This window comes from Cygnus atratus, chromosome 2 (genome assembly GCF_013377495.2).
Source record: "Cygnus atratus isolate AKBS03 ecotype Queensland, Australia chromosome 2, CAtr_DNAZoo_HiC_assembly, whole genome shotgun sequence".
Lineage (NCBI taxonomy): Eukaryota > Metazoa > Chordata > Aves > Anseriformes > Anatidae > Cygnus > Cygnus atratus.
Window position 1 is genome coordinate 158,491,093 of NC_066363.1, and position 21,349 is coordinate 158,512,441.

Consider the following 21,349-nt stretch of genomic DNA (forward strand, 5'->3'; position numbering starts at 1 on the left):
GTCAGGCTACAGGATTGAACTAGGGTGGTTGGACCTCAGCTGGATTTGAACCTGGTAAGGGACATGCGAGGCACGAAGAAGGGTTTCTGTAGGTACGTTGGCACTAAAGGATGGCTCAAGGACATGTTGAATGGGGCACGTATCCTAATGGAGGAGGACACAGAAAGCATCAAGGTAATCGGTGCCTTCTTCATCTTGGTCTGCTGGCAAGGTTCACCCCCAGGCACCCAGTTTCCAGTATCTAGAGGCAGAACCTGGGGAAGAAGTGCTCTCCGTCACAAAGGAAGAGGGAACTGAAGACCATTTCCATACAGTGGACGTTTGCAAGTCCATGACTCCAAACAGTATGTGTGGAATACATCGAGGGAGCTGGCTGGTATTGTAGAGCCACTATCTAGGGAAGTTCGTGATGGTTGGAAGAAGGGTTACACCCATCTTTTAAAAGGGCAAGGAGGAGGATCCAGAGAGTTACTGCCTGGTCAGCCTGCTCACAGCCTCTGCAAAGGCTGAAGAGCAAGTAGTTATAAAGGCTATTTCCAGGCAAAATGGTGGACAAGAAGTGATTGGGAATAGACAGCATGTATTTTTTGAGGACAGCTTGTATCCGTTTTCCTTTTGAGGTGGGATGACTGGTTTTATGGACAGCGAGGAGAAGTGGCCGGTGTACATTTTGTCCTTACCAAGGCTTTTGACACAGGTTCCCATAGCATCCTAGTGGCCAGACTTGGGAGTTGTGGGCTGAGTTGGTGGCTTTAAGGTAGATCAAAAGCTGGGTGGTCATCAAAGGGTAAGGGTCGAAGGCTTGAAGCCTAACCAGCAGCTGGTTACTAGCAGCTTCTGTCAGGGATTGCTTCTAGGACCAGTACCGTTTAGTATCTTCATTAACAACCTGGATGCTGGGGAAATGGCCCTTTGGCAGGTTCTTGGACGGTACCAAAATGGGAGGAGTGGCTGATACCCTGGAGAGCAGCACCGTCATTCAGAAGGACTTCAGCAAACTGGAGAGATGGGCTGAGGAAATGCTACAGCACAGACAGATGAACAGTCCTGGACATGGGACAGGAGGCTTGGTTGTCTTGGAGAAGAGGAGGTTGTTAGGGAGGGGGCACAGAAAAGAGGAGTCAAACAACTCCCAGAGGTGTGTAGTGAAAGATCTAGGACCACCAGTTGCAGTGTGAAAGTATCCAACTGGATCTAAGGAGACCTGATCCTCCATGAGAGTGGTTAAACGCTGCAATAAACCACCCAAAAGAGGCCGTGGCACTTCCATTCTTCCACATTTTTGACACTTGATTGGACAAGGCTCTGAGAAACCTGACAGGACTTGGAAATTAGCCCTGCTTTGGGCAGAGGATTGAACTCCAGAGGTTTTCTTCCAATCTAACTTATTCTGATATTATGCTTCTACGTGGCGCCAACTCACACCTCGTTTTTTGGAGGTTCAGGGATCTGGGCAGCAGGGAAGGCTTTTGGTGGATGAAGGGAAGCATGGAGAGAGGAAAGGCTTTTTAGGGGGAAAAAAGTCTGAAAACACCTTGTTTCTAACCCATTACATCCACATACAAACTACACTTACACTCAGTTCATTTCTTACCTTTTTTAACCAGGAGAGACTTCCTAAGTGCATGCTAATGCCAGCTAAACCACAGTGTTCCTACACAGACTTACCATGTCCTGTTCCTACCAGGACAGAGTCCAGATGTCCATTTCTGTCTCCCAGGAGCTGCTGGCTATAGGCTTGAGCTTGGGGCTTGTTTTGCTTCGCACGATCAAAGCCTAGCTAGATTGATGGCTTGGTACCTCCCATCCCCAAATGGGGTAGGATCCAGGTGATGCACAGCATCGTATCGAGCCCGATGAAACGGGGCAGTCTTGATCAGATGGGTCGTGAAAGAAGCCCAAGGTTTGCTTTGCAGGCAGCAAACCCAGTTTCTAGCTGAGCTGGAAGCCTGAATTTTGGAGTGTGTTATGGGGCTGGGGTGGGTGTAGAGGGAGAACAACCTACAGACCAGGTTTCCTTCAGAGCCGATGTAAGTTCAGGCTACACCAGTGACTTTTTATATCCAGGAAAGTGGATCCTCAACCTTCCTGCTTATCTGAAGGGCAAACTCAGGTGGAAGTGAAAAGCAAAGCTTCGCAGCCTCCAGTCGATCTGAAGCACGGATCCCCCCTGGCACAGCACAGAGCTGCAGTCCCGTCCACCTAGCCAAATGGCGTGGCTGACTGATTCCTGCTGAAATTAATTAACGAAATTAAATTATCAATATAAATAGTTGATGTGCCGGAATATAGGAAATAATCCTGCATTCGCCTCCAGGGATGAGCTGTCTGGTTAACAGATCTGTTTCTAATTTCTAGAGACATTAGTTTCTACTCTTTACTCATCCGGCGTGCAGGCTGAATCACTGGGATTATTCACGTGTGTGCGATTGGTGTGGTCAGGTCCTGAGTCAATCCTTGAAGACTTGCGCTTTTGCAATTGCCTTTTAATTTTATTAGGTACATAAAAGTGCCTTCCAAGAAATCTTCCTCCGTAGCCAGTCGGTGGAATGAATTGTCACGCACGTACTTGAGCAGCAAGCCGATGCCGCGCTGCACCGTGCAAATCAGAAGTGACAAGTGGCTCGCTCCTGCAAGGTGCCGAAGGCTTTCTAGCTTGGATCCCTAATGTCCCGGACCCACGGCCACAGTGACATATTTGGCCTAGTTTTGGGAAGTGCTAAACCTCTCCACCTGGGGAAAACAAACCAAAAAAAGCCACAAATCCTTCTCGCTTCTGGGTGCGCTTTTAGGTTAAACAAAGGGGAATGCTGAATGGCAAACACTTTGTTGTGAAGGTGCATGCTTTCGTAACCCGCTTTCATCGCCAGCATGCTTGTGGCTCTTCTTATTTGGGACTCTTGCCATGTGTTGCGTGTATGTTTTCTTTTAAGCTCCTTTTCAAGTCCCCTTTCCAGTAAGCCGAGCTGAAGAAGACTTAGCAGCACTCGGACCTGGTTTAGGAGGGGTTCAGGCTAGGGACCAGGCTGGCCCCTACTTTGTTGACTCATGCTCATGCCTCCAGCACTGATGGGGAGGATTGTGAGACCTGTGGGCTGAGCACCACGCAGAGCTCTCCTCCTCTTTTCCCCCTCGTTCTGCTCCATTTAACGCACAAGATCCGCAGGAAGGGGGCAATCTCTTACCGTGGCCTTGAGTAGAGCCTGGCCCCGTACAACCTGCATCTGGTTGATGCCTTTTGAGGTAGCTTCCCGCAAGGTGTAACGGGGTGGATCTCCCTCTCTCTCTTCTCTTCCTGCAGGTATATCCGCTCGGAGCGCTCCGTCATTCTCATCAACTTCTGCCTCTCCATCATCTCCTCCAATGCTCTCATCCTGATCGGACAGACCCAGACCCGGAACAAGGTAGGCGATGCCTTGGACTTGGTTGGTTTGTTTGCTTTTCCCCTGCTTTAGCACGGAAACAATCCATCCAGGCAGCGCTTCCTCATTTTTTCCCCCGTCTGTTAATTAGCAACATGTCAAAGACACGACTAAATGGCAGATTTCAATTTTCTCTCTCGCTCGCTCTTTGATAATTTGTCAGCATCCTCGGGGCTTTGATTAAAACCAATGTGATATTTTTGAATATCTGCCTAGAGTAGCTGGCACATGGCGCGCTGAAGAAACGTGGCTATTTGCAAGGCTTTCACCGTTTTATTTTCCAAAAATGACAAAGAAGGACAGATTGAGCTAGGGGAAAAAAAAAAAAAAAAACGAAAACACTCAGCATCTCAGCGTTACATTTAATTCTCCAGCAATTTTTATGCTTCAAGCTTAAAGCGCTCGGCAGATGTTAAGCAGCGCAGCCTCCAAGAACACCTTACTTTGGGGTTGGGAAGTGTCACCAGGTACCCTGTGCACATTTCTGGGACCCTGGGGCACCGAGGGACTCACTGCAGGTCTCGGTCCTGCTCCAGCAGTGAGGGCAAGGAGTAGATTTGGTTTTTCAAGCCCTGTACGATGATGGCTGGGTACATGCCTCATTGCGTCGGAGATCCAGATGGAGAGGTGTTGTGTTGCCTGGATGACTTTTCTCCAGCTAAAGCACTTTCTCTGCTGGCAGCTGGCATACCCAATCTCGGCTCGTCATTAATATTTTCCTGTTGTACATCTTCCTCCCTCCCCAAGTGCTCCAACCATCCGAACTTCTCTGCGCAGGAAACTGAGGCCAGAAATGTTTTCCAGCTCATCCTGCTGCTGAAATCGCAATCAGAAATCAGAATCGAGTTTTTAATTAACAGCAACCAGTGACCAGCCAGGTTTTGTTTTTCGAGTCGCTACTTTGACAGCCAGCATGCTGTCACTTTTGGAAGCGTTTCTGCAGAGCAGCCCCAGGCTTTAATGAATCACAAAGCCTCATTGCTATGGAAGACCCTTCGGGTCAGGGCTGGGTTGTGTTTTAAAGGAAGCTTTACAGCTGCTTGAGCCACATGTGGGTAGGAAAGTGTAGGGAGACGCAGCCAGCCAGCCCTGTTGCTATTAAACCCTTCAGAAACTATCTTTGCAAAGCAGAGCTGCCTTTCCTTGCCACCGTGCTTTTTTTGGGGGCAAGAGGTGGGGAAAAGATGAGGTCAGCTTTGCATTCACTTTCCCTGGGCTTTCCTTGCAACCCCAAGCATGTGCTAGGAGCAGCTTTTCATAGTAAGAAACACTAAGGGATGCTCAACAAGGCCAACCGTGGCTGGACCTCCTCTTTGGTTCTTCTTTTTCACTCCAGGATTGGAGGTGGATGTCTTCAACCCTCGCACACCCCCTTCAGAGCACAGCTGGGAGCCCAGGTTGCCCCCTGTGCTTTTTTTCACGTTGCTCTGGATGTTCATCATCAGAGCTGGTAGTGGGGATTCAAAGCTGGTTGCAGTTGCACGAGGCAGCTTAGCTCTTTGCACATACATATGCATGAAACACCCGAAATAGAAAGGTTATTCTTGGGTTTCCGCTCAGCCATCTAGTAAACAGTCTCTGGCAGGGAACGGGGAAAGAAAACTCTGCAGAGAAGAGACGAAGGAGTATGAGTTAGGAATTTATTCACATTCAATTATTGATAATGGAGCTTCCTAAAATGTTGCTGATTGATTTCTAATCGTAGTTACTCTGGGAGAATTTCTGCAGGGCTAGTTTTCTGGGAAATGCCAAATTCCCCCATCATTTCCATCTGTGGAACCTCAAAGGCAGGACTCCACGCCTAGATTCGCTAAGCTTTTTGAAGATGAAAGGGAAAAGGCTAAAAAATGACGGTCAGCACTAATGTGATACAAAAGAAACGACTGCTGCACGGACTGACCGTATCTTGAAGGCTTACATGCTGCAAGGAACCTGATTTCTCCTCTTCAAGAAAAACAAGAACTAATGGCCTTGACAGCCACGTCTCCTTCAGGGGACTGGGAAAACAAGAAGGAAGACTCCCTTATCATTCCCAAATCTGGGTAAAATCAGCTCAATGATCTTAATGGATTTTTAACGAGGTCCATTCACAGTCATTAGTAGAGATGTGCATTTTTTGTTGTGTTCTCCACCTCTCTTCTCCCTTTTCCCTCAAAATTACCTGTTTGAGTAAAAACACTTGGAAAATGTATCTTCCAGGTGGAGAACTGAAAGGCAGAGAAGTCTCCTCTCTCCTCTCCAAACTGCTGGCAAAGAGGGCAAAAAACATGCTGGTGCAGGATAAAATCAGCACAATAAAACTGACAGTGCCATTTGTGGTATTAGCTTAAAAAAATGTTCTGAAATAAAAATCTCTTAAAATACACTCCTGAAAGCATCCCCTGCTTGTAGCTGTTTTAGGTAGGTCTGTAAGCTGATGAATAGCAGACACATTTTGAGGATTCCTTTAAAATGTGAAAATTACTTCAAATTATCACATTGAGCTGGGTTATTTGTACAGAGCTGTCATCCAGAATCCGTTTGTAGGCAGACTACCAAAGGTTTCTATGTCAAACACAAACATGGAACGAGAAGGCAGTTCCTGTCTCCACGAACCCACAGCCTGACTTTTATTCCCAGCGTCTGACAACGCCTGGCTGTGCCAGTGGATGGATCGAGAGCAATCCGATAAAATCGTGATCAAAGACGTGCACAAGAGCTCTGTGCTGAAAGATGCTGGTGGATGAAAAAAGAGAAAGGTTCAATGACCGTAAACCCCAAGTCCATGTTTTCTGATATAACTCAAAACAGAGAAATTCTTCACTTCCCCGTCTGCCCTCAATGCCTTAAGCCATTTTTTTTTTCCATCCAGAGTCACTTTTATGAAATTCTGTTTGCTCTCCCTTCTCCTTGGGAGTTTATTTCCATCGGTTTCACGTTCATTGATGGGTTCCCATTCTCCAATGGTGAAAACGAAGCACGGCTCTGGCAGAGTTAACGGAGCGGCACCGATTTGGCTTTGCTGCGTTAAAAAAACAAAGACGAGCTTGTCAGCTTTCCAGCCCATCTCCCCGGCACTACAGGGTTGTTCTCCGTAATGCATTCGCTGGTGCTTTCCCCGGTTTAATTTTAAATGGCCTGAGCTCCCTGCATTTCCTCCGAGAGATTTCCGTGCCGAGTGGTAGAGCACACGGTTATGAAATTTCTTTTAATGTCATTTCATTGCAATTTTTCTTTGCTTTTTGTTTTTCCTCTCTGCTAGTAGTTACGTGCCCCTGGACAGCTCAGCACCTCGTATGCTTAGGATCCTTCCCAGCCCCTAGCAGCCAGGGTTTCACCCAGCTCAACATATTTGCTCTGCAAAGAGCCACCCTTCCTGGCAGGGACCCCTCGGATTTGCCTTCCTCTGAGCTCGTTACTGCCAAGCACCGCCGACACGGTGCTGTGCAAACCTTAATAACTGCTCCGTCCTCTCTGAAAGCACTGGGGGTTTGCTCACTGGGAAATGAATGTGTCTTGCTGCAGGCAAACAGCACCACTAGGGGCTGAGACTTCAGTAAAATAGGGCACGGAGCTGGGACAGGGGACGGTCGGGGTGGGGGTTAGGGAAAGGTTCTGCAGCCAGAGGTGGTCGGGCACTGGGACAGGCTCCCCAGGGACGTTGGCGCAGCACCGAGCCTGATGGGGTTCAAGAAATGTCTGGACAATGCTCTCAGACACACGGTGTGATTTTTGGGTGGTCCTGTGTGGAGCCAGGGGTTGGATTCTCATGGTGTCCCTTCCAACTCGGCATATTCTGTGATCCTATAAAATAATTAACCACGGGCTTGGAGCTCGTGCTTAAGAGCAACCAGTTTCTGAGCAGTGCTTTGATTTGAGGCAAACGCTTAAGCCCCGAGCTAGGTCAAAGCTAGAGGGGGAGGCTCCGTCCTCCCGAAATGTCCTTTCCTTTGCTGATCCCTGTGACCTTTCCTTCCAGAGCCTGGTTTGGAAGCAGCCCCCCTCTGCCTGCCGCTCTCCTCTCTCCTCTCACGTGTCCTCCTTTCCTCCTCTCTCCAGGTGATATGCACGCTGGTGGCGGCTTTCTTGCACTTCTTCTTCCTCTCCTCTTTCTGCTGGGTGCTGACCGAGGCCTGGCAGTCCTACATGGCCGTGACGGGCCGGTTACGGAACCGCATCATCCGCAAGCGCTTCTTGTGCCTCGGATGGGGTGAGGATCGTGGGTCTCACAGGGGAGAGAAAAAAAAAATAATAATTTTCCCATCCTGGGATGCAGAGCAGAGAGTGTAAAGCCCACAAGAAGGACCGAGGCTCTGCAGAACGCTCGGCACAAGGGGCTTGACACCTCTGGGGGTGCCGAGAAGGGCTGGGATGGTTAAAAATGAGCAAAGCTGAGATGGTGAAAAATGAGTCCAACCTACTGCCCCATCCGGCCCAGGGTGACAAAAGAGAGATGGGCTGGGAGGGGGCTGTGTATCCGAAGGGTGTACAGGGGGAATTTCTCCTGCCTTTGGGTCTCTTTTGCTTTCTCTCTCTTATTTCTCTCTCTCTGCCTCCTTCCGTGTGCAACCCGGGGAGAAGCGAGCTCTGAAATCCCGTCTCCATGGCAGCAGGGCCTTGCATAGACAAATAAACTCTGAGACCGGTGCAGATGCTTGTAACTAATTTTCCTCCCTCTGCCTCTTCCGTATGTTTAATTTATTAGCCTTAAACGATGCATTCTGTAGGAGAAAACAAACGCAAGCCCATAACCTGGGCTTTCAAAGCGATGACAAGCTTGTGTTGGAAAGCAGTGACTGAACAAAAAGTTGCTCAAAAGCAAGCAGGAAAAAAAAAAAAGAGAGAGAGAGAGAAAGCACTGAGCTCCTGAGCTGTATTAGGGGCTCATTTGACTGCTGGAGTCAAGCATTTCACCCCAGGCAAGATATTAGCGATGCTTACCAAGGGCCCTGATGTGATTTATTCTGGTACATCAGGAGCCATACTCCTTGCAGCACCTGCATCCCTTGAAGTTTTCACCCCTGGCTTTTGCTTAGGAGACCAAATAAATTGTGGGACTGAAAAAGAGGGCTTGCGTGGAACCCAAACCCATCAGCACACACGTGAAAAACACGGGCTGCGGGTGCTTTCGGGGTTGGTGCATGTGTTCAAGCACAAGCTGTTTGACTCAAGGAGCATCAGGCACATCGGATGCAAGAGAGTGATAGTTTCTTTAGGTAATAAAAGGGATTTTTTTCATATCTGATTTATATACACTGGGACAGATGGGAGTGTTAGTCAAGGGAATTTTGGGCGAGCGACATCCACAATTGTAATCTGTACAGATTTTTTTAAAAAATAGCCTACATGTGTAGAAGCATAATTTGCAGTGTTAGTGAAATGTAGTTATTCCTGGGCTAGGAAGCAGTGGCTGATAAATGATGCATAATAACATTTGGAATAGGTTAGGACACGAAGTGAAGAACACTCTTGCCTGTTAAGGCAGCAAGGGAATTCCAGATATTTAGCATCCTGCTTGGCTTCAGCTGGGATTAATGGCGCCTCTAAGAGGGAAGAGGCTGAAAATATGTTTTAAAGAGCATAATCTGAAATAATTAGCACAATTCATGAGCTGATTCTCCCCCTTTCGCCCCTTTGCTTATTAACATTTTTCTAAGCCCTTGTTCTAGATCTCTGCCAAGTTCTCAGCTGCTGGCAGCTGTAGCTCATTGAAGCCACCGTGGTTTTCATCAGCACTGAGATTTATTCCCAGTTTTTCTCTTCTTCTCTTGGGGAAGCAACTTCGCCTTTCCAGCAAAGAGCTTTTAGCAATTAGAACAATTTTAAGTTATTTAGATGGGCAAATTGTTCCCTAGAAACAATTCCATCAGAACATCAAGTCCCGGTAAAGAAGGAATAATTTGGTTAGTCCTCTTAGGATCATGTCGGGGCTTCAAATGGATTTTTAATGTAGCCCTGGCTGAGGCTCCGAGTGGGTCTGCAGTTGTTCGTAACAGTTGTGGCTCTTGGTAGTCATTGTTATAAAACGACCTTTTTTTTTAGTGGGACATGGTGATCGCATGGCACAGTTCTCCTGCTGGCCTGGCGGAATGAAACTCTTCAAATCGGGTTTCTCGGGGAGTTAGGATGATAACACTCGCTTTTTGACTGTGTAGCACGAGTGGCTGCCTACAGGGACAGACCAGTGAGAAGCAGATTTCTTTCAGATAGCCAAGAATCGATTAGAAGATGTTTTGATAATGCTTGGATTTATTTCTTTTTAATCTAATCATATGCAGCTGTGGTTAGACATTCACTTTACCTCTCTCCCAAGGCAGAGGAGTTCAGCAGCCCTCATTGCAATGCTCGTTGGCTCAGCTGCCTTGGTGTGGCTACCTCCTCCAGCAAACACAGCTTGTGCAACTTCATTTTCAGCACAAGCTGGGGCTCCTTCCTACCCAGTCCCTGAAAGCTGACGAGTTCACAGCCCAAATGTGCCTTTCTGCATAATTGTCACGTCCCGGAGAAGCACTTTGCGAAGAACATGCTGCTATTTTTGGCAGAGTCTCGGCCAATTTTCCTCTTTCCAGCGGGGCCTCTCACATCGATGATCGACTCCCCAAAAGAGCCCTTTCCCTGATGCCTTCATGGGGTGCTTGCCATGGGGTGCCATGCCGACGGCGTTGTACCGAGCACCATGCAGATGATACGGCTGGGATACCCGGTCTGTAGGTGTGAAGGAAGCTTGGCGAGAGGGGCAAGAGTTGATTAAGAAGAAAACCCAAAAAAGAGACATACCTTAACCCACTGGACATCCCTCAACCCCTACCCATCGGTTCAGGTTGCTCAAACGTGAGCTGTGCTTGGGAATTTCATATGGGAAGAGAAACACTTCTCTTTGAAGACTCTCAAATGCTTCATGTTCCAGCCAGCTTGGCCCTACACCACCCAGCTGGCTGCTGACCCTCTCGGTTAATCATCCGTGCGATGGTTTTACTGCCGAGTAAGCACCCTGCCAGCGGGATTAGTGTTTGGGTGCTGTGTCTGGACAGCCCTCCAAACCGCAGTTGCCTGCCGTGACCTCTACAGCGCAGGAATTAGGGTCTCGTCAAGAAGCACTAATCCCAGCTGGCTACTGATCCTGCTAATTCCTCATGGGATTTGCCCATCTTTAGCATTGAGACAGCTTAATGTGGCGTGGCGTGAGGAGGAGGGCTATAAAAAGCCCCACAGAGGCCTCGGTGGCTGAGGAACCAGATGTTACCAGCTGATATCCAGGCATTTTATAGGGAAAGAGAAGAGCTGGGCTGGGGATAGTGAACCAAAAAAGTACCCAATCTCCTCTGTAGATTCTTGAGCAGTTTATCAAGAAGGAATAGGATGGATCAGAAGGCTATTAGCAGGATATAACATCTTTTGCTAGCTCAGAACTGCCTGGGCATTCAAACACACAACCATGTCAGAGCTTTTAATTACATTTCTAGGAGTTTCAGGCCAGCATTTCCCAATAAGCGGCAGGTTTACTTTATTTTCCTCCCTCACACTCATTTTATTGGAGATTCTAGCGTTAAGGTCTTACATGTAGCTTCACCCTGTGCTGATACTATTATTAGCTCCCAAAACCCTAAATTATGGATTGTGCACCACGAGCTTCACGTGGCCTCCCAGCCATGGACTACCATGCCCATCCTCTGCAACGAAGTGTGTCTTCTCGAGGCTGGTTGGTTTCTCTTAGCTTATTCCCCTTTTGGATGTGAAAGGAGAGCAGGTCTCAGGCAAGAAAGTAAGTACCCAGGTTTGCAGAACGACCCGATGTTTGGGTGCTCTTTTCCATCGTGCTTCAAGGGACCATTATGGATCGTGACCTAGAACACAGGGGACCCATTTGGGGTAGGGGGAATGCAGTTTCCTGCTCTGTCTCATTTGGGGTGAAATTTGAACCTAGGTTGTTCGTATATTCAGAGCAAACATAGCTCCTAATCTCTGCCTTGCCAGCTCTTTTGGGTTGTGTGGTGCCTGGATATCCCACCTGCAGGAAACAGCCTGGCATATCCTTGGCCAGCTATTCAGTGTCCCTAAAAATAAAAGGAATTGATGCTATGCATCTGAAAGTGCTATCATTTCCCACACAACTGCTGAGACCACAGCGGGACACGAGCTGATTGCAGCTGATGGCACTCACTTCATTAGCAGAGGTAACAAGGGCTCGTGCTTTTGGCTCTGAAGGTCCTGAATTCAGCCTCTGCCAAGGGGCCAGGCTGGGACAGATGGTGCTAGAATAACGCTGGAAGGAATGGGGTGTATTGTATGCCTGAGTTGGAGCAGACCTGCACATGTGCTGCAATGACCAATTTTCTCGTGTTTTCTTTTCCTTAGGGCTCCCAGCCTTGGTGGTTGCCATTTCCGTGGGGTTTACGAAAGCCAAGGGGTACGGCACCGCAAACTAGTGAGTACCGGGGCTTTTCTTCCTTTTCCTTCACGTCTAACCCTCTGTCCTTGTCAAAATGCAGTCACTGACCTGCAGGAGCAAAGGTAGGAGCTAAATTAACGTGTGCTGCCCGTGGCAGAGGGAAGCAGGAGTGATGGGAGTGGAAGGAGCATCCTCAAGCCCTCGGCTCATCGGGATGCTGCGCGCTTCCCTCCTCCCCATCCAGATGCCCAGGGGAAACCTTAGGAGAGCCAAGTCCCCAGAGAGAGGACTTGTTTTGTGAACAGGAGCAGCCCTCCTAGTTTGGTTTGTCTGAATGAGAGGGACATTGTCACCAGGGGGATAAGAGTGCCACGGTCTGTAACGTGGATTTTGTCTGCATTTGCTTCTGAAGCATCCCTACGGGAATACCACCAGGGCTAGATACTGAGCGACGACCGTGTGCTCCTTTAAAAACGATTTCACAGGGAATGGGGGGATTAATTCTTCCATATATTACATCATTTTCATCTAAGTATCTTTAGGTAAACACAATATTTTATTTTATTTTTATTTTTTAGAGCAAAATGTGGAATATTTGAAGTTTGAGATGTCTAAAAATGAAATAACAGCTTTTGTGTTCATCTATGTAATGGACTGCTTGATTGGACTCAGGTTTTCCAAATAGCTCAGCTTAGATTTAGGCATCAAAATGTGGATAAATTTTTCCAACCAAGTTTTTGAAAGCAATCGGAATTTGTTTGCTGAATCCCACACTGGAAGCAGCTCGATATTTACCTTTATGAAAACCAAGTTTGTTTGTTTTTTTTACCTTTTTTTTATTTACCTTTATGAAACTTCTTTTTTTATTGTAGTGGGGGAAGGAAGTCAGGATAGAAATTACAGAATAAAGCTGTGGAGAGGGAAAAAAAAACATTAGGGCAAGGCTGGAATCACTCAGAGCTGAGCATTAGTGCAACCTTTAAAAAATTGGTATTTTTTCACCGTGTTGTGAAAAAAATAGCTTAGAAATTTTACGGATAGTGACAGTCAAAGGATATTTTACCTAGCAATAGACCAGGCCCTTCCCTATCCCATCCCATCATTGTCCAGAGCCTCTCTGGCCAGTTCTTTGCATCCCACGTGAACAACCCCTAAGAAATGCAGGAGATGCCAGCAGCAGCTGAGGGGTTGGTATGCTCACGGAGAGCACGCCACGTGCAATCCCTGCTCTTTCTGAATCTCCACTGAATTCTGCACACCCCCAGCAAACGGTGCAGGGTTTGCATTTTGGGTGGGATTTGCATTGGGGGATTTAGGGTCAGATTGTCCTGTTACAGAGTGGTAATGGGTGGAAGCTCTAAATATTTCTGCTTCCTTCCCTGTTTACAAACTGGTGTGAATTGGTGCAAAAAGCTTTGTGGATCCTTCCCTGTGAATGCTTACGGGCCACCACAGAGTTCTGTAGTGACCACTGACCCCACAAAAAAGCCTTGGGAGGAAGGAGGGAATGTGCAGATGATCTTTTCCTGCCTCCCTGCCCTGGACCACATGTGTCAGCACCTCTCTGCCCCAGGGCAAAGCTCTCCCAGCCTGCAGCACAAGGACATCAAGGCACAACAAAGCCTGCTGGACACCCTCTTTGCTCTCAGATTGGCACGCTGGCGAGGCAGCGTGCTGATTTTCCGTCATTCCCAGGGTGCCCTTAACCAGAGCAGCTCTCCTCCTCTTGTTGCTAATCCCCTGGCTCCTTCCAGCCCTTAAACTTCCATCGCTCCTCGCGTGCAGGGGCTGGAGGCTGCCTGCCTGGCAGGTCGGCTGGCTGCCCGCGACACCATTTCTTAGCTCTGCTGTCAGGGTGCCTGTCACCGAAATAGCAGGGGGCCTTTGCACCCTGGCAGGTCCAATCCAGTCCTTTTATTCCCTTCCACGCTGGAGCCCAGTGGGTGGTGAAGCCGGTGAGTCCCAGCAAAGTCATCCAGGCACATTCATGGAGAGCACATCTTGGTGCTGGGGCTCTTAATTAGGTTGTGCTGGTTGTGGTTGTGGGTTTTTTTGTTGTGATTTGTGGTTGGGTTTGTTGTTGTTGTTGGGTTTTGTTTTTTTTCTGGCTTGGAAGGATCATGCTCAGACTCAAAAGCATCAAAGAACTGAAAGCTGAGCTCTCCCACTGCCCAATATTGGTGGTGTACATACAGTCACACCTTCTTTTGCCCTGCAGGCACCTGCTCATCGCGTGCACACCTTCTTCCAGCCCACACTCAAACCAATCCAGGGAGGCTCTTTCCGTGCACACCCAAGTGCTCAGGCTCCCCTGTTGCCTGTCCCCAGCCAGTTTGTCCGTCCCTTTCCTCTGCAAACCCCTGTGGTTCATCAGACGTGTCTGAAGCAGGGGGTTGTTGGCTTCACGAGGTGCTTAGTGAATTCGGACACATGCTCCCAGCTCTAATCCACTAGGAAAATCTTCCTGGGACGCACTGTGTCACTAACGCCACGGTTTGCAGAGCACGAGCACGGGAAATAGCCTCTGCTCAGACATCTGTAGCGCTGCCACCTTCTTGTGATTCCTGCCGTTGGCTTTATCAAGAGCCAAAGGTAACTTGAGCAAACTTAGGCACATGCACTTGAGCCCAGCACTGCCCCGAGCAGCGTGTGTGGCCCTGCAGGCACTGGTTGAGCAGTCCCTGCTCAACTTAGTGGGTGCATTTTAGACCACGAAGCAAAAATCAGTGTGGACCAAGATGGACAGGGTGTCCCTACACCCCAGCGCAGTCACACTTGTCCCTGTTTTCCTGTTCAGGAGGCATAAAAGCTCTATCGATGTGCAGGGAGGCCCTTGGTTGTAGCTCTTCTCTAGAACAAATATTGTTTTTCAATAATAATTGGTCAATATTATGTACCAGGAATTTCAGAGCCGACCTCCAAACCTTGAGGCTGTTCAGATAGAGGAACTAGACATAACACTCTTTAATGCTGAAGGTATATAAGCAGAATATAGAACTGGATCTCAGCTCGTCCCAGGGTTATTTTGGTTTGTGACCACGGCAGGAGTGTGTGTGGTGGTTGCAAAGCTTGGAGCTGGAGGTCAGAGGAACTTTTAGCTTTGTCTCTAGCTGGAATAGGGCATGCACAGGGCGTTTCAGATGGGCAGAGGCAGGCTTTCAAGGCATGAAGTTCCCACCTTGCAGAAGGAAACACGAGATGTTAGCCACAATATGTCCCTCCCTGTGATGGAGGGGACGAGAGCTGACATGACAGACCATGAGGGGCTTCACAGTGCCCTTCAAAACTTCTTCCAACCCTGCAGCTTCTGGATCCTAACAGTAGTAGCAGTGCAATGGTGCACAGCTGCAGCAGCCTGGAGGTCTGTCCCTCCGAGACTTGGTGGTGGTCGGAGGCTTGATCACGTCTCCGAGCCGTAAATCAGAGAGCTCAGAGACTGCTTGGAGCATGGGAAGGGTGGAGATATAAGGATTACCCTTTAGCTGGCTGGACTGGGACACCAAGTTGGAAGAAGAGACAGAGTTTCAAATCAAAAACCCAATAGGTACTGCAGGGTTTTGACTGTGTCCCTGATGGTTTCAGAGCAGCAATTCTCCAGCGGGCATTCAACCAGAAGCCCTGATTGCTCAGGACACTTCTGGAATGCTTTGAACCCTATATCTACAGTGAGGACAGGAAGACACAAGGGGATTTTTCTTTTTTCTCATCTGGATATGATTTTCAATTGTTTGGAGAGCAGCTAAGGGAAGGGTGTAGGCTGTTCTTCCAGTCTCAAGAAAGTCTCAAACCATTAGGCTGAATGTCTGAGTAGAATCATGGACTCGTGGAAGGGTTTGGGGTGAAAGGGACCTTACAGCCCATCCAGCTCCAACCCCTGCCGTGGGCAGGGACACCTCCCACCAGCCCAGGCTGCCCAAAGCCCCATCCAGCCTGGCCTTGAGCACTTCCAGAGACTGGCTCTGGACCTCTAAAGCTCAACAAACTGCCTCCTGGTTTCCAGGATTCCTTACGTGTCGTTGCATCAGGGCTTCAGTCACCCCCAGGTTTTTGTACGGATTTGTACATGCTGGTGGGACAGCCCTGAACCCCAGCTGTAGGCTGAAGTTATAAAGTTATAAATCGGTGTTGGCTGCTGCGTCAGGGGTCTTTAATTTTGTGCATGACCATGGCGAGACCCATCGCCAGCAGAGCTGTGGGGTGTAGTCCAGAAGGTCCTGCTGGAAGTCAGCTCTTCGCAGGACCAAGACAAAAGCCCTCCAACCTCACATCTTTGCCACAGAAGCATCTCAGCTGGATCAGATGTGTGGTGAAGAGGTCTCGGATGCAAGAGCTGCCGTCAGTTTGGGAAGCCCTGCTTGGAAATGGTGGCTGAGCATTGCTAAACCGCTCCCTCCCTCCCTTCCAGTGGCAATGTTATTTGAAAGATCTCTGGGGAGATCCCTTGGCAAGTGCTGGGAAGCCTCGTAACGCCATGCAAACATTTCTGTGCCTTGCAGGGACGAGGCTAAAGGCATCTCCCCGGGACTCATGTGTTGCTGGAGTTTGCTGTCGGTTCTCCTTCTCCAGAACCGCTTCTCCCTCTCCTGCTGTCAGCCACCACCTCTGACGGCTTTGGAAGGAAACGCTGTGGTTACGAGCTGTGACAGGGAGGCCAGGCAGTCAGAAAGGATGAGGCTGGTGCTCGGTGATGTGTGAACTTGCCTTCAGAAAGCCCGCGGAGAGCCCTCCCTGCACCGTGTCCTCATCACTAAATGGAGTACAGGGCTACCAGCTCCCTTCTTGGGGTGAGCTGCATCTTAAAAAAAAAAAAAAAAAAGAGGAAAAAAAGTCTTCAAGACTTCTGAGCATCAGAGCAGAAGGGCTGGGCAAGGACAGGGGTTTAGGAGCCCCCTCGGTTCTCCCCCTTGCATTCGTGAAGACTTCTTCCAGCTCTTGCAGCCCTCCAAAGCTTCGCTCCTATTCCTTCCCTCCCCAGCTGGTTATTTGTTTTATTATCCCGGTTATTTGCTTTATTATCACAGCTGCTCAGACGGTTTCTGAAGGAGCAACTGGCTATCAGGAAGAAATCAGAATTGATTAAATTACCATCTTACGGCTTTAATTTAGAAATAAACAAGATTCAGGCCTTGGAGATACACAGAATGTCCTGCTTCCAATTTTCAGTTTGAATTATTTTTTCCCCAAATGTTCTGTATTTTAAGGTGAAAAATTAAGTTTTTTGCAAGTCAGAGTTGATACAAAATCATCGGAGGTCGATCACCAAAACTGAAATGTTTCCAGGAAGGCTTTGTTTCCTGGGAGGGTCTGGAAGGCAGCGTTTCTCCTGATGCAGAATGAAGCGAGATCACTGGGAGTGCTGGCACGTATGTGAATTACTGCAGGGTTAGCTGGGTTAAGAGCTTGGAGAAAGTCCTTGCTCCATTGTGGTTGCCTGCTCTTACCCGTTGGTAAATACACGGTAGTTTTGCTGTTGAAACAGGATTACTTCACTGCACATTTTCTCCAGGGCCCTGCGATGTCAGAGCATGGGGCTGCTGCGAGTGTAAATTCACGTCTTCTCTTGCCCCAAAGTGCCTGCTTTGTGTGTCCACCCTCGGAAATGCTGGATTCCCCGTGAAATGGGGATTTCATCCCCAGTGCTGATGTGACTCTCAGAGTTACAGAGGTGGGAAGGGACCACAGGGTCCCACAGGGCCACCTGTGGCAGGGTGCCCAGGCCCACGTCCTGGTGGCTTTTGAAGGAGGAGACGCCACAACCTCTCTGGGCAGCCTGCGTGGCCACCCCCACAGTGAAAGTATTCTTCCTTAAAAAAAAAAAGCTTTTCCTTTTCCTTCCTGTCTTTATGTTCGAACCTGAAAGTCTCGGTGTGGATGTAGAGGGCAGGAGGAGCCCCGTGGGGACACTTGGGGCCTATTCCTGCTGCCTGCCTGGGCCCTGGGATTTGTCTCCCCAGTGAGGTCTCCATCCGGGCTGGGTGCTCTGGTTACTGGGGTGGGGAAGATGTGGTGAAGGCAGTCAGTGGAGTTCAGGCTGTGATTTGGCTGAATGTAACTGTGAAGTGTAAAAAAAACAAAAAAGCATGTAAAACATCTTAGACTCTGTAGATTAGATCTCCAGTGATTAAAAATGTCCTCAAGGCCTACTGGCACCATGACAAGCACAGACATGGTATACACCACGACTTAGTCAGAAGATTCACTTTGGGTTGTGCAGGCACCAACCCTTTAATTTAAGAGCCTAAATCCCCCACAAGGACACTGGAGAAAGGAGAAATCCTTCTCAGCTGAGGGAGAAGCAACCAGATGATTTCTAGGGAGGGGCACCACAATGCCTCATGCTCAGCTAACTCCTCAGGAGCATCCACATCCATCCCACTTTCTTCCTGCATTGCAAAATTTCCCCATGGCAGCAAGCCCAAAGGGAGGCTCTAGGAGCAGAAACGTGCTGCTCTCCTGGACCTAAGACCTGAGGGGCATACTGGTTAGCAAATAATGAGGGACAATTTCCACTGTTTGTACTCTTTTTGTCTAAGTGAGCACGACAAGAGCATCATCTTGCTCGCAAACCGCAGGACCTGGTCTGAAGCAGAGCATGGCAGGCGTTTTACATGCACTCCTCTGTCAGCAATCAAACCTGGCTCTGCAGGCAGACCCCCAGGCAGCTGGGCTTTAGGGCATGTTCATGAGGAAAGGAAAGCACAACTTGCTTGCTTGTAAAGTCTGAGGCTTTTTTACCATGGATTATCAACTCCACAGGCAGAGAGAAGCAGCAAAACATGTGCCTCTTTGTTGGTGATGCTGGCCACTGGGTAACTTTCTTTTCCTTCTTCCTTTTCCAGCTGCTGGCTGTCATTAGAAGGAGGTCTTCTCTACGCCTTCGTGGGACCGGCAGCTGCTGTCGTTTTGGTATTTGAGCTTGGCTGAACGCATTTTTCTCCCCCCCCCCTTTTTTTTTTTTTTTATCTTACAGGGCTTCCCTCATTCTTCCAACCCAAGAGTGTCCCTCTCTACTTCTACCTGTGTTTTAAATAGTTTTCCCCTTCAGGAGGAAAGCACAAAGTGTTAGAAGCCAGTGATTTGGGATGGGGTTAAGTCTGAAATTTAGTGTGCCTCAGCTATCAGCCCTCTGCCTCTGGCCTCTCTGTAGTTCCCTAGGCATCTGGTTAATGCTTTGCCTTTTTATTGCCCTATCTGGACGGATGTACAGCCTGGTGGTGGAAAACTGTGACATTAACTCCTTCCAAAACTGCTCTTACTGGTTGCTCTGAGACCAAGCTGGGCCTCCACAGCCAGCGTTTATTCTTCATTTGTCCCAGATGGGCAGCGCACGTGAGCTGCTTCCCTGTTTGCAGGTGAAATGGAGGTCTTCGAAACAATGCTGAGGGTGTCAAACACCGCGTTTACCTCTTGTTCGAAGAGATGGTGTGGTTAAAGTGGACGTTCCCAAACTCTGTCCCACCACCTCCTGCCAGGTGGAGTCTGTTCTGTCCCCAAAAGCCTGTCTTGGCCAGTTGTTACCCGAGCTGAAGGTGTCACTCCGGATGACATGCCTTTCATCAAGCTCCCTTTGCTGTTGAAGCCTCACTGCTCATGAGAAATCTTGATGTCAGGGTTCAAAGGCTTTGAGAACTGCTGGTCCTCTAAAAAAGTCCTTCTTGCAGCAATCACAGACATGGTTAACGCCATGTTTGAGCCCAGTCTACGTGGAAGTCTGCATTTTCGGAGCTGTATGTCCTCTAAAGCTCAAGTGTACCAGAGAGTCCCCTAGGAATGGGACTGTTGACACTCGCAATTTTCCTTTCAGCTCAGGCTTTTGTTTCATGCAGTGCCAGGGGGGATAGCTGCTCTACAGGAGAGTAACTACACAAAAGCTCTTGTTGCATCTATTCTCACTGCTGTCACTGCATGTCGGGTCACGTTGGTGCTGTTGTTTCATCACTATGTCAAAGAAACAAGCCATCCGTTGCCCCTCCTCTGTAACAAAGCAAAGCATGTGTAGGTTAGGGTCTTTCTTTAGCATAGGGCTACCACGTGTGTTTGAGCCTTTGGATAGCATCAACATAATGTGGGGATACGCAGATGTTGAGGCCAGGCAGTCCTTAGATCTCTGTAGGCATGTGATGGCTGGATTTCTCTCCCTGACATTGCAGATGGGGTCAGAGTCTTTATAGCTGGAATAACTGACAGCAGCATTAAGTGGCTGAGTGTTTCCTTTCAGACGAACTAGCTCTGCCCCACGACATAATAGCAGATAGCTCTGCCTCAGTAGCTTGAATGCTCAACAGACAGCGGTAATCAGGAGGGAGTGAAGTGTTGTGGTGCCCAGAGAAAAGGGAGTCAGCCTCCTGCCTGTTTTGCTTTTGTTGTGCCAACAACAAGGGAAGTAATCCTTCAGCTTTCCGCAGCCTGCTTCCGTTCAGCGGCTCTGTTTTCACTCAAAGATGGAAAAGGAAATAACCTTGCAGGGAGGTCATCACCTGGAAATGGTGCTTGGTACAGAAGGTCTTAGGAGGTGGGGAGTCATCTCTGGAGGTGGCTGTCTTCAGTGCCCGGAGAGGGAGCCTCTACACCTCTTTTAGGTGACCTGGCTCATTGCTAAATGAGAAGCAAATAATGCCCAAGAGAGTTGGGAAGGAGAGGAAGGATAAGCACTGAACATCTTTTTTATGAATGGGAACCTGGGAGAAGCACGATAAGTTGCCCAAATTCACATTGTGACTTTGCAGCAGAGCACAAGATTGAACATAAAATTCTCAGGTCTGCACTGGCCTCAAGACCTCAAGTTTTTTTGAGTTGCCTCCTGTGCAGGCTTTGTGCTGATTTTGGGTTGACCATGCCAGTGATGGAGGTGCAGTGCACCTGGCTTAGCACGAGGACAGAGAGGCTGTTGCAGGGCTATGTTAGGGATGTTCAGCTGTGCTGCTCTGAGGAGAGGTTTACTTCAGAGATAATACAGCTGCTGTTGGGCAGGGATGCACAGAACAAGGTTAGACTTGGCTCTGACTGAGCCAAGAAGCTCTTTCTCACCCGAAACTCTGAAGAATTTGATATGTGGACACCCAAATGACTTTGCACCCAGCTGACTTAGCTTCAGCTGCATTTATTCTCTCTGCTACATCCCAGATACTAACCTTGAGCCTTAAAAACCTCAGCAAGCTTAAATGCAGAGCTATTGCATGCAGCTGTACACCCCTAACTCAGGTGAAGCACCCTGGTGACACTTCATCACACACAGGATGAAATAAGCAGGTGTCTGCAGGGAGAGGCTCACGGTGAAGCGAGGACTGGGAGTCGTCGTTTATCAGGCACTGCTTATCTCAAGGGATGAATTTCAGCTTTGTGCCTTTGCTTCTGGATGGCATTCTGGAGATCAGGAAATGAAGTTAAGCTGCATGTTATTGGAAGTGGTAATATTTAGAGGCATGTCCATGCCTGTATCCCCACCTTTGAAAAGAAGCAGAGCCAGGATCAGGGTGGGATATCGATCATGATGATCAGTGCATTGGATAAAATCTTTTTTTTAATTAAAACAGTTGCACAGCTGCAGTTGCAGAGCTGC

The 21,349-nt window shown here is 48.6% G+C and overlaps 1 protein-coding gene across 1 annotated transcript in view; it reads left to right on the forward strand.

Moving 5' to 3' along the window:
* ADGRB1 (adhesion G protein-coupled receptor B1) overlaps window positions 1–21,349 on the forward strand; it is a 185,375-nt gene that overhangs the window by 125,379 nt on the left and 38,647 nt on the right. The window contains exons 19-22 of the mRNA XM_050708982.1: window positions 3,302–3,404; window positions 7,461–7,611; window positions 11,757–11,826; window positions 18,630–18,696. Coding sequence (XP_050564939.1) covers window positions 3,302–3,404; window positions 7,461–7,611; window positions 11,757–11,826; window positions 18,630–18,696 — 391 coding nt within the window. The remainder of the gene's footprint in view (window positions 1–3,301; window positions 3,405–7,460; window positions 7,612–11,756; window positions 11,827–18,629; window positions 18,697–21,349) is intronic.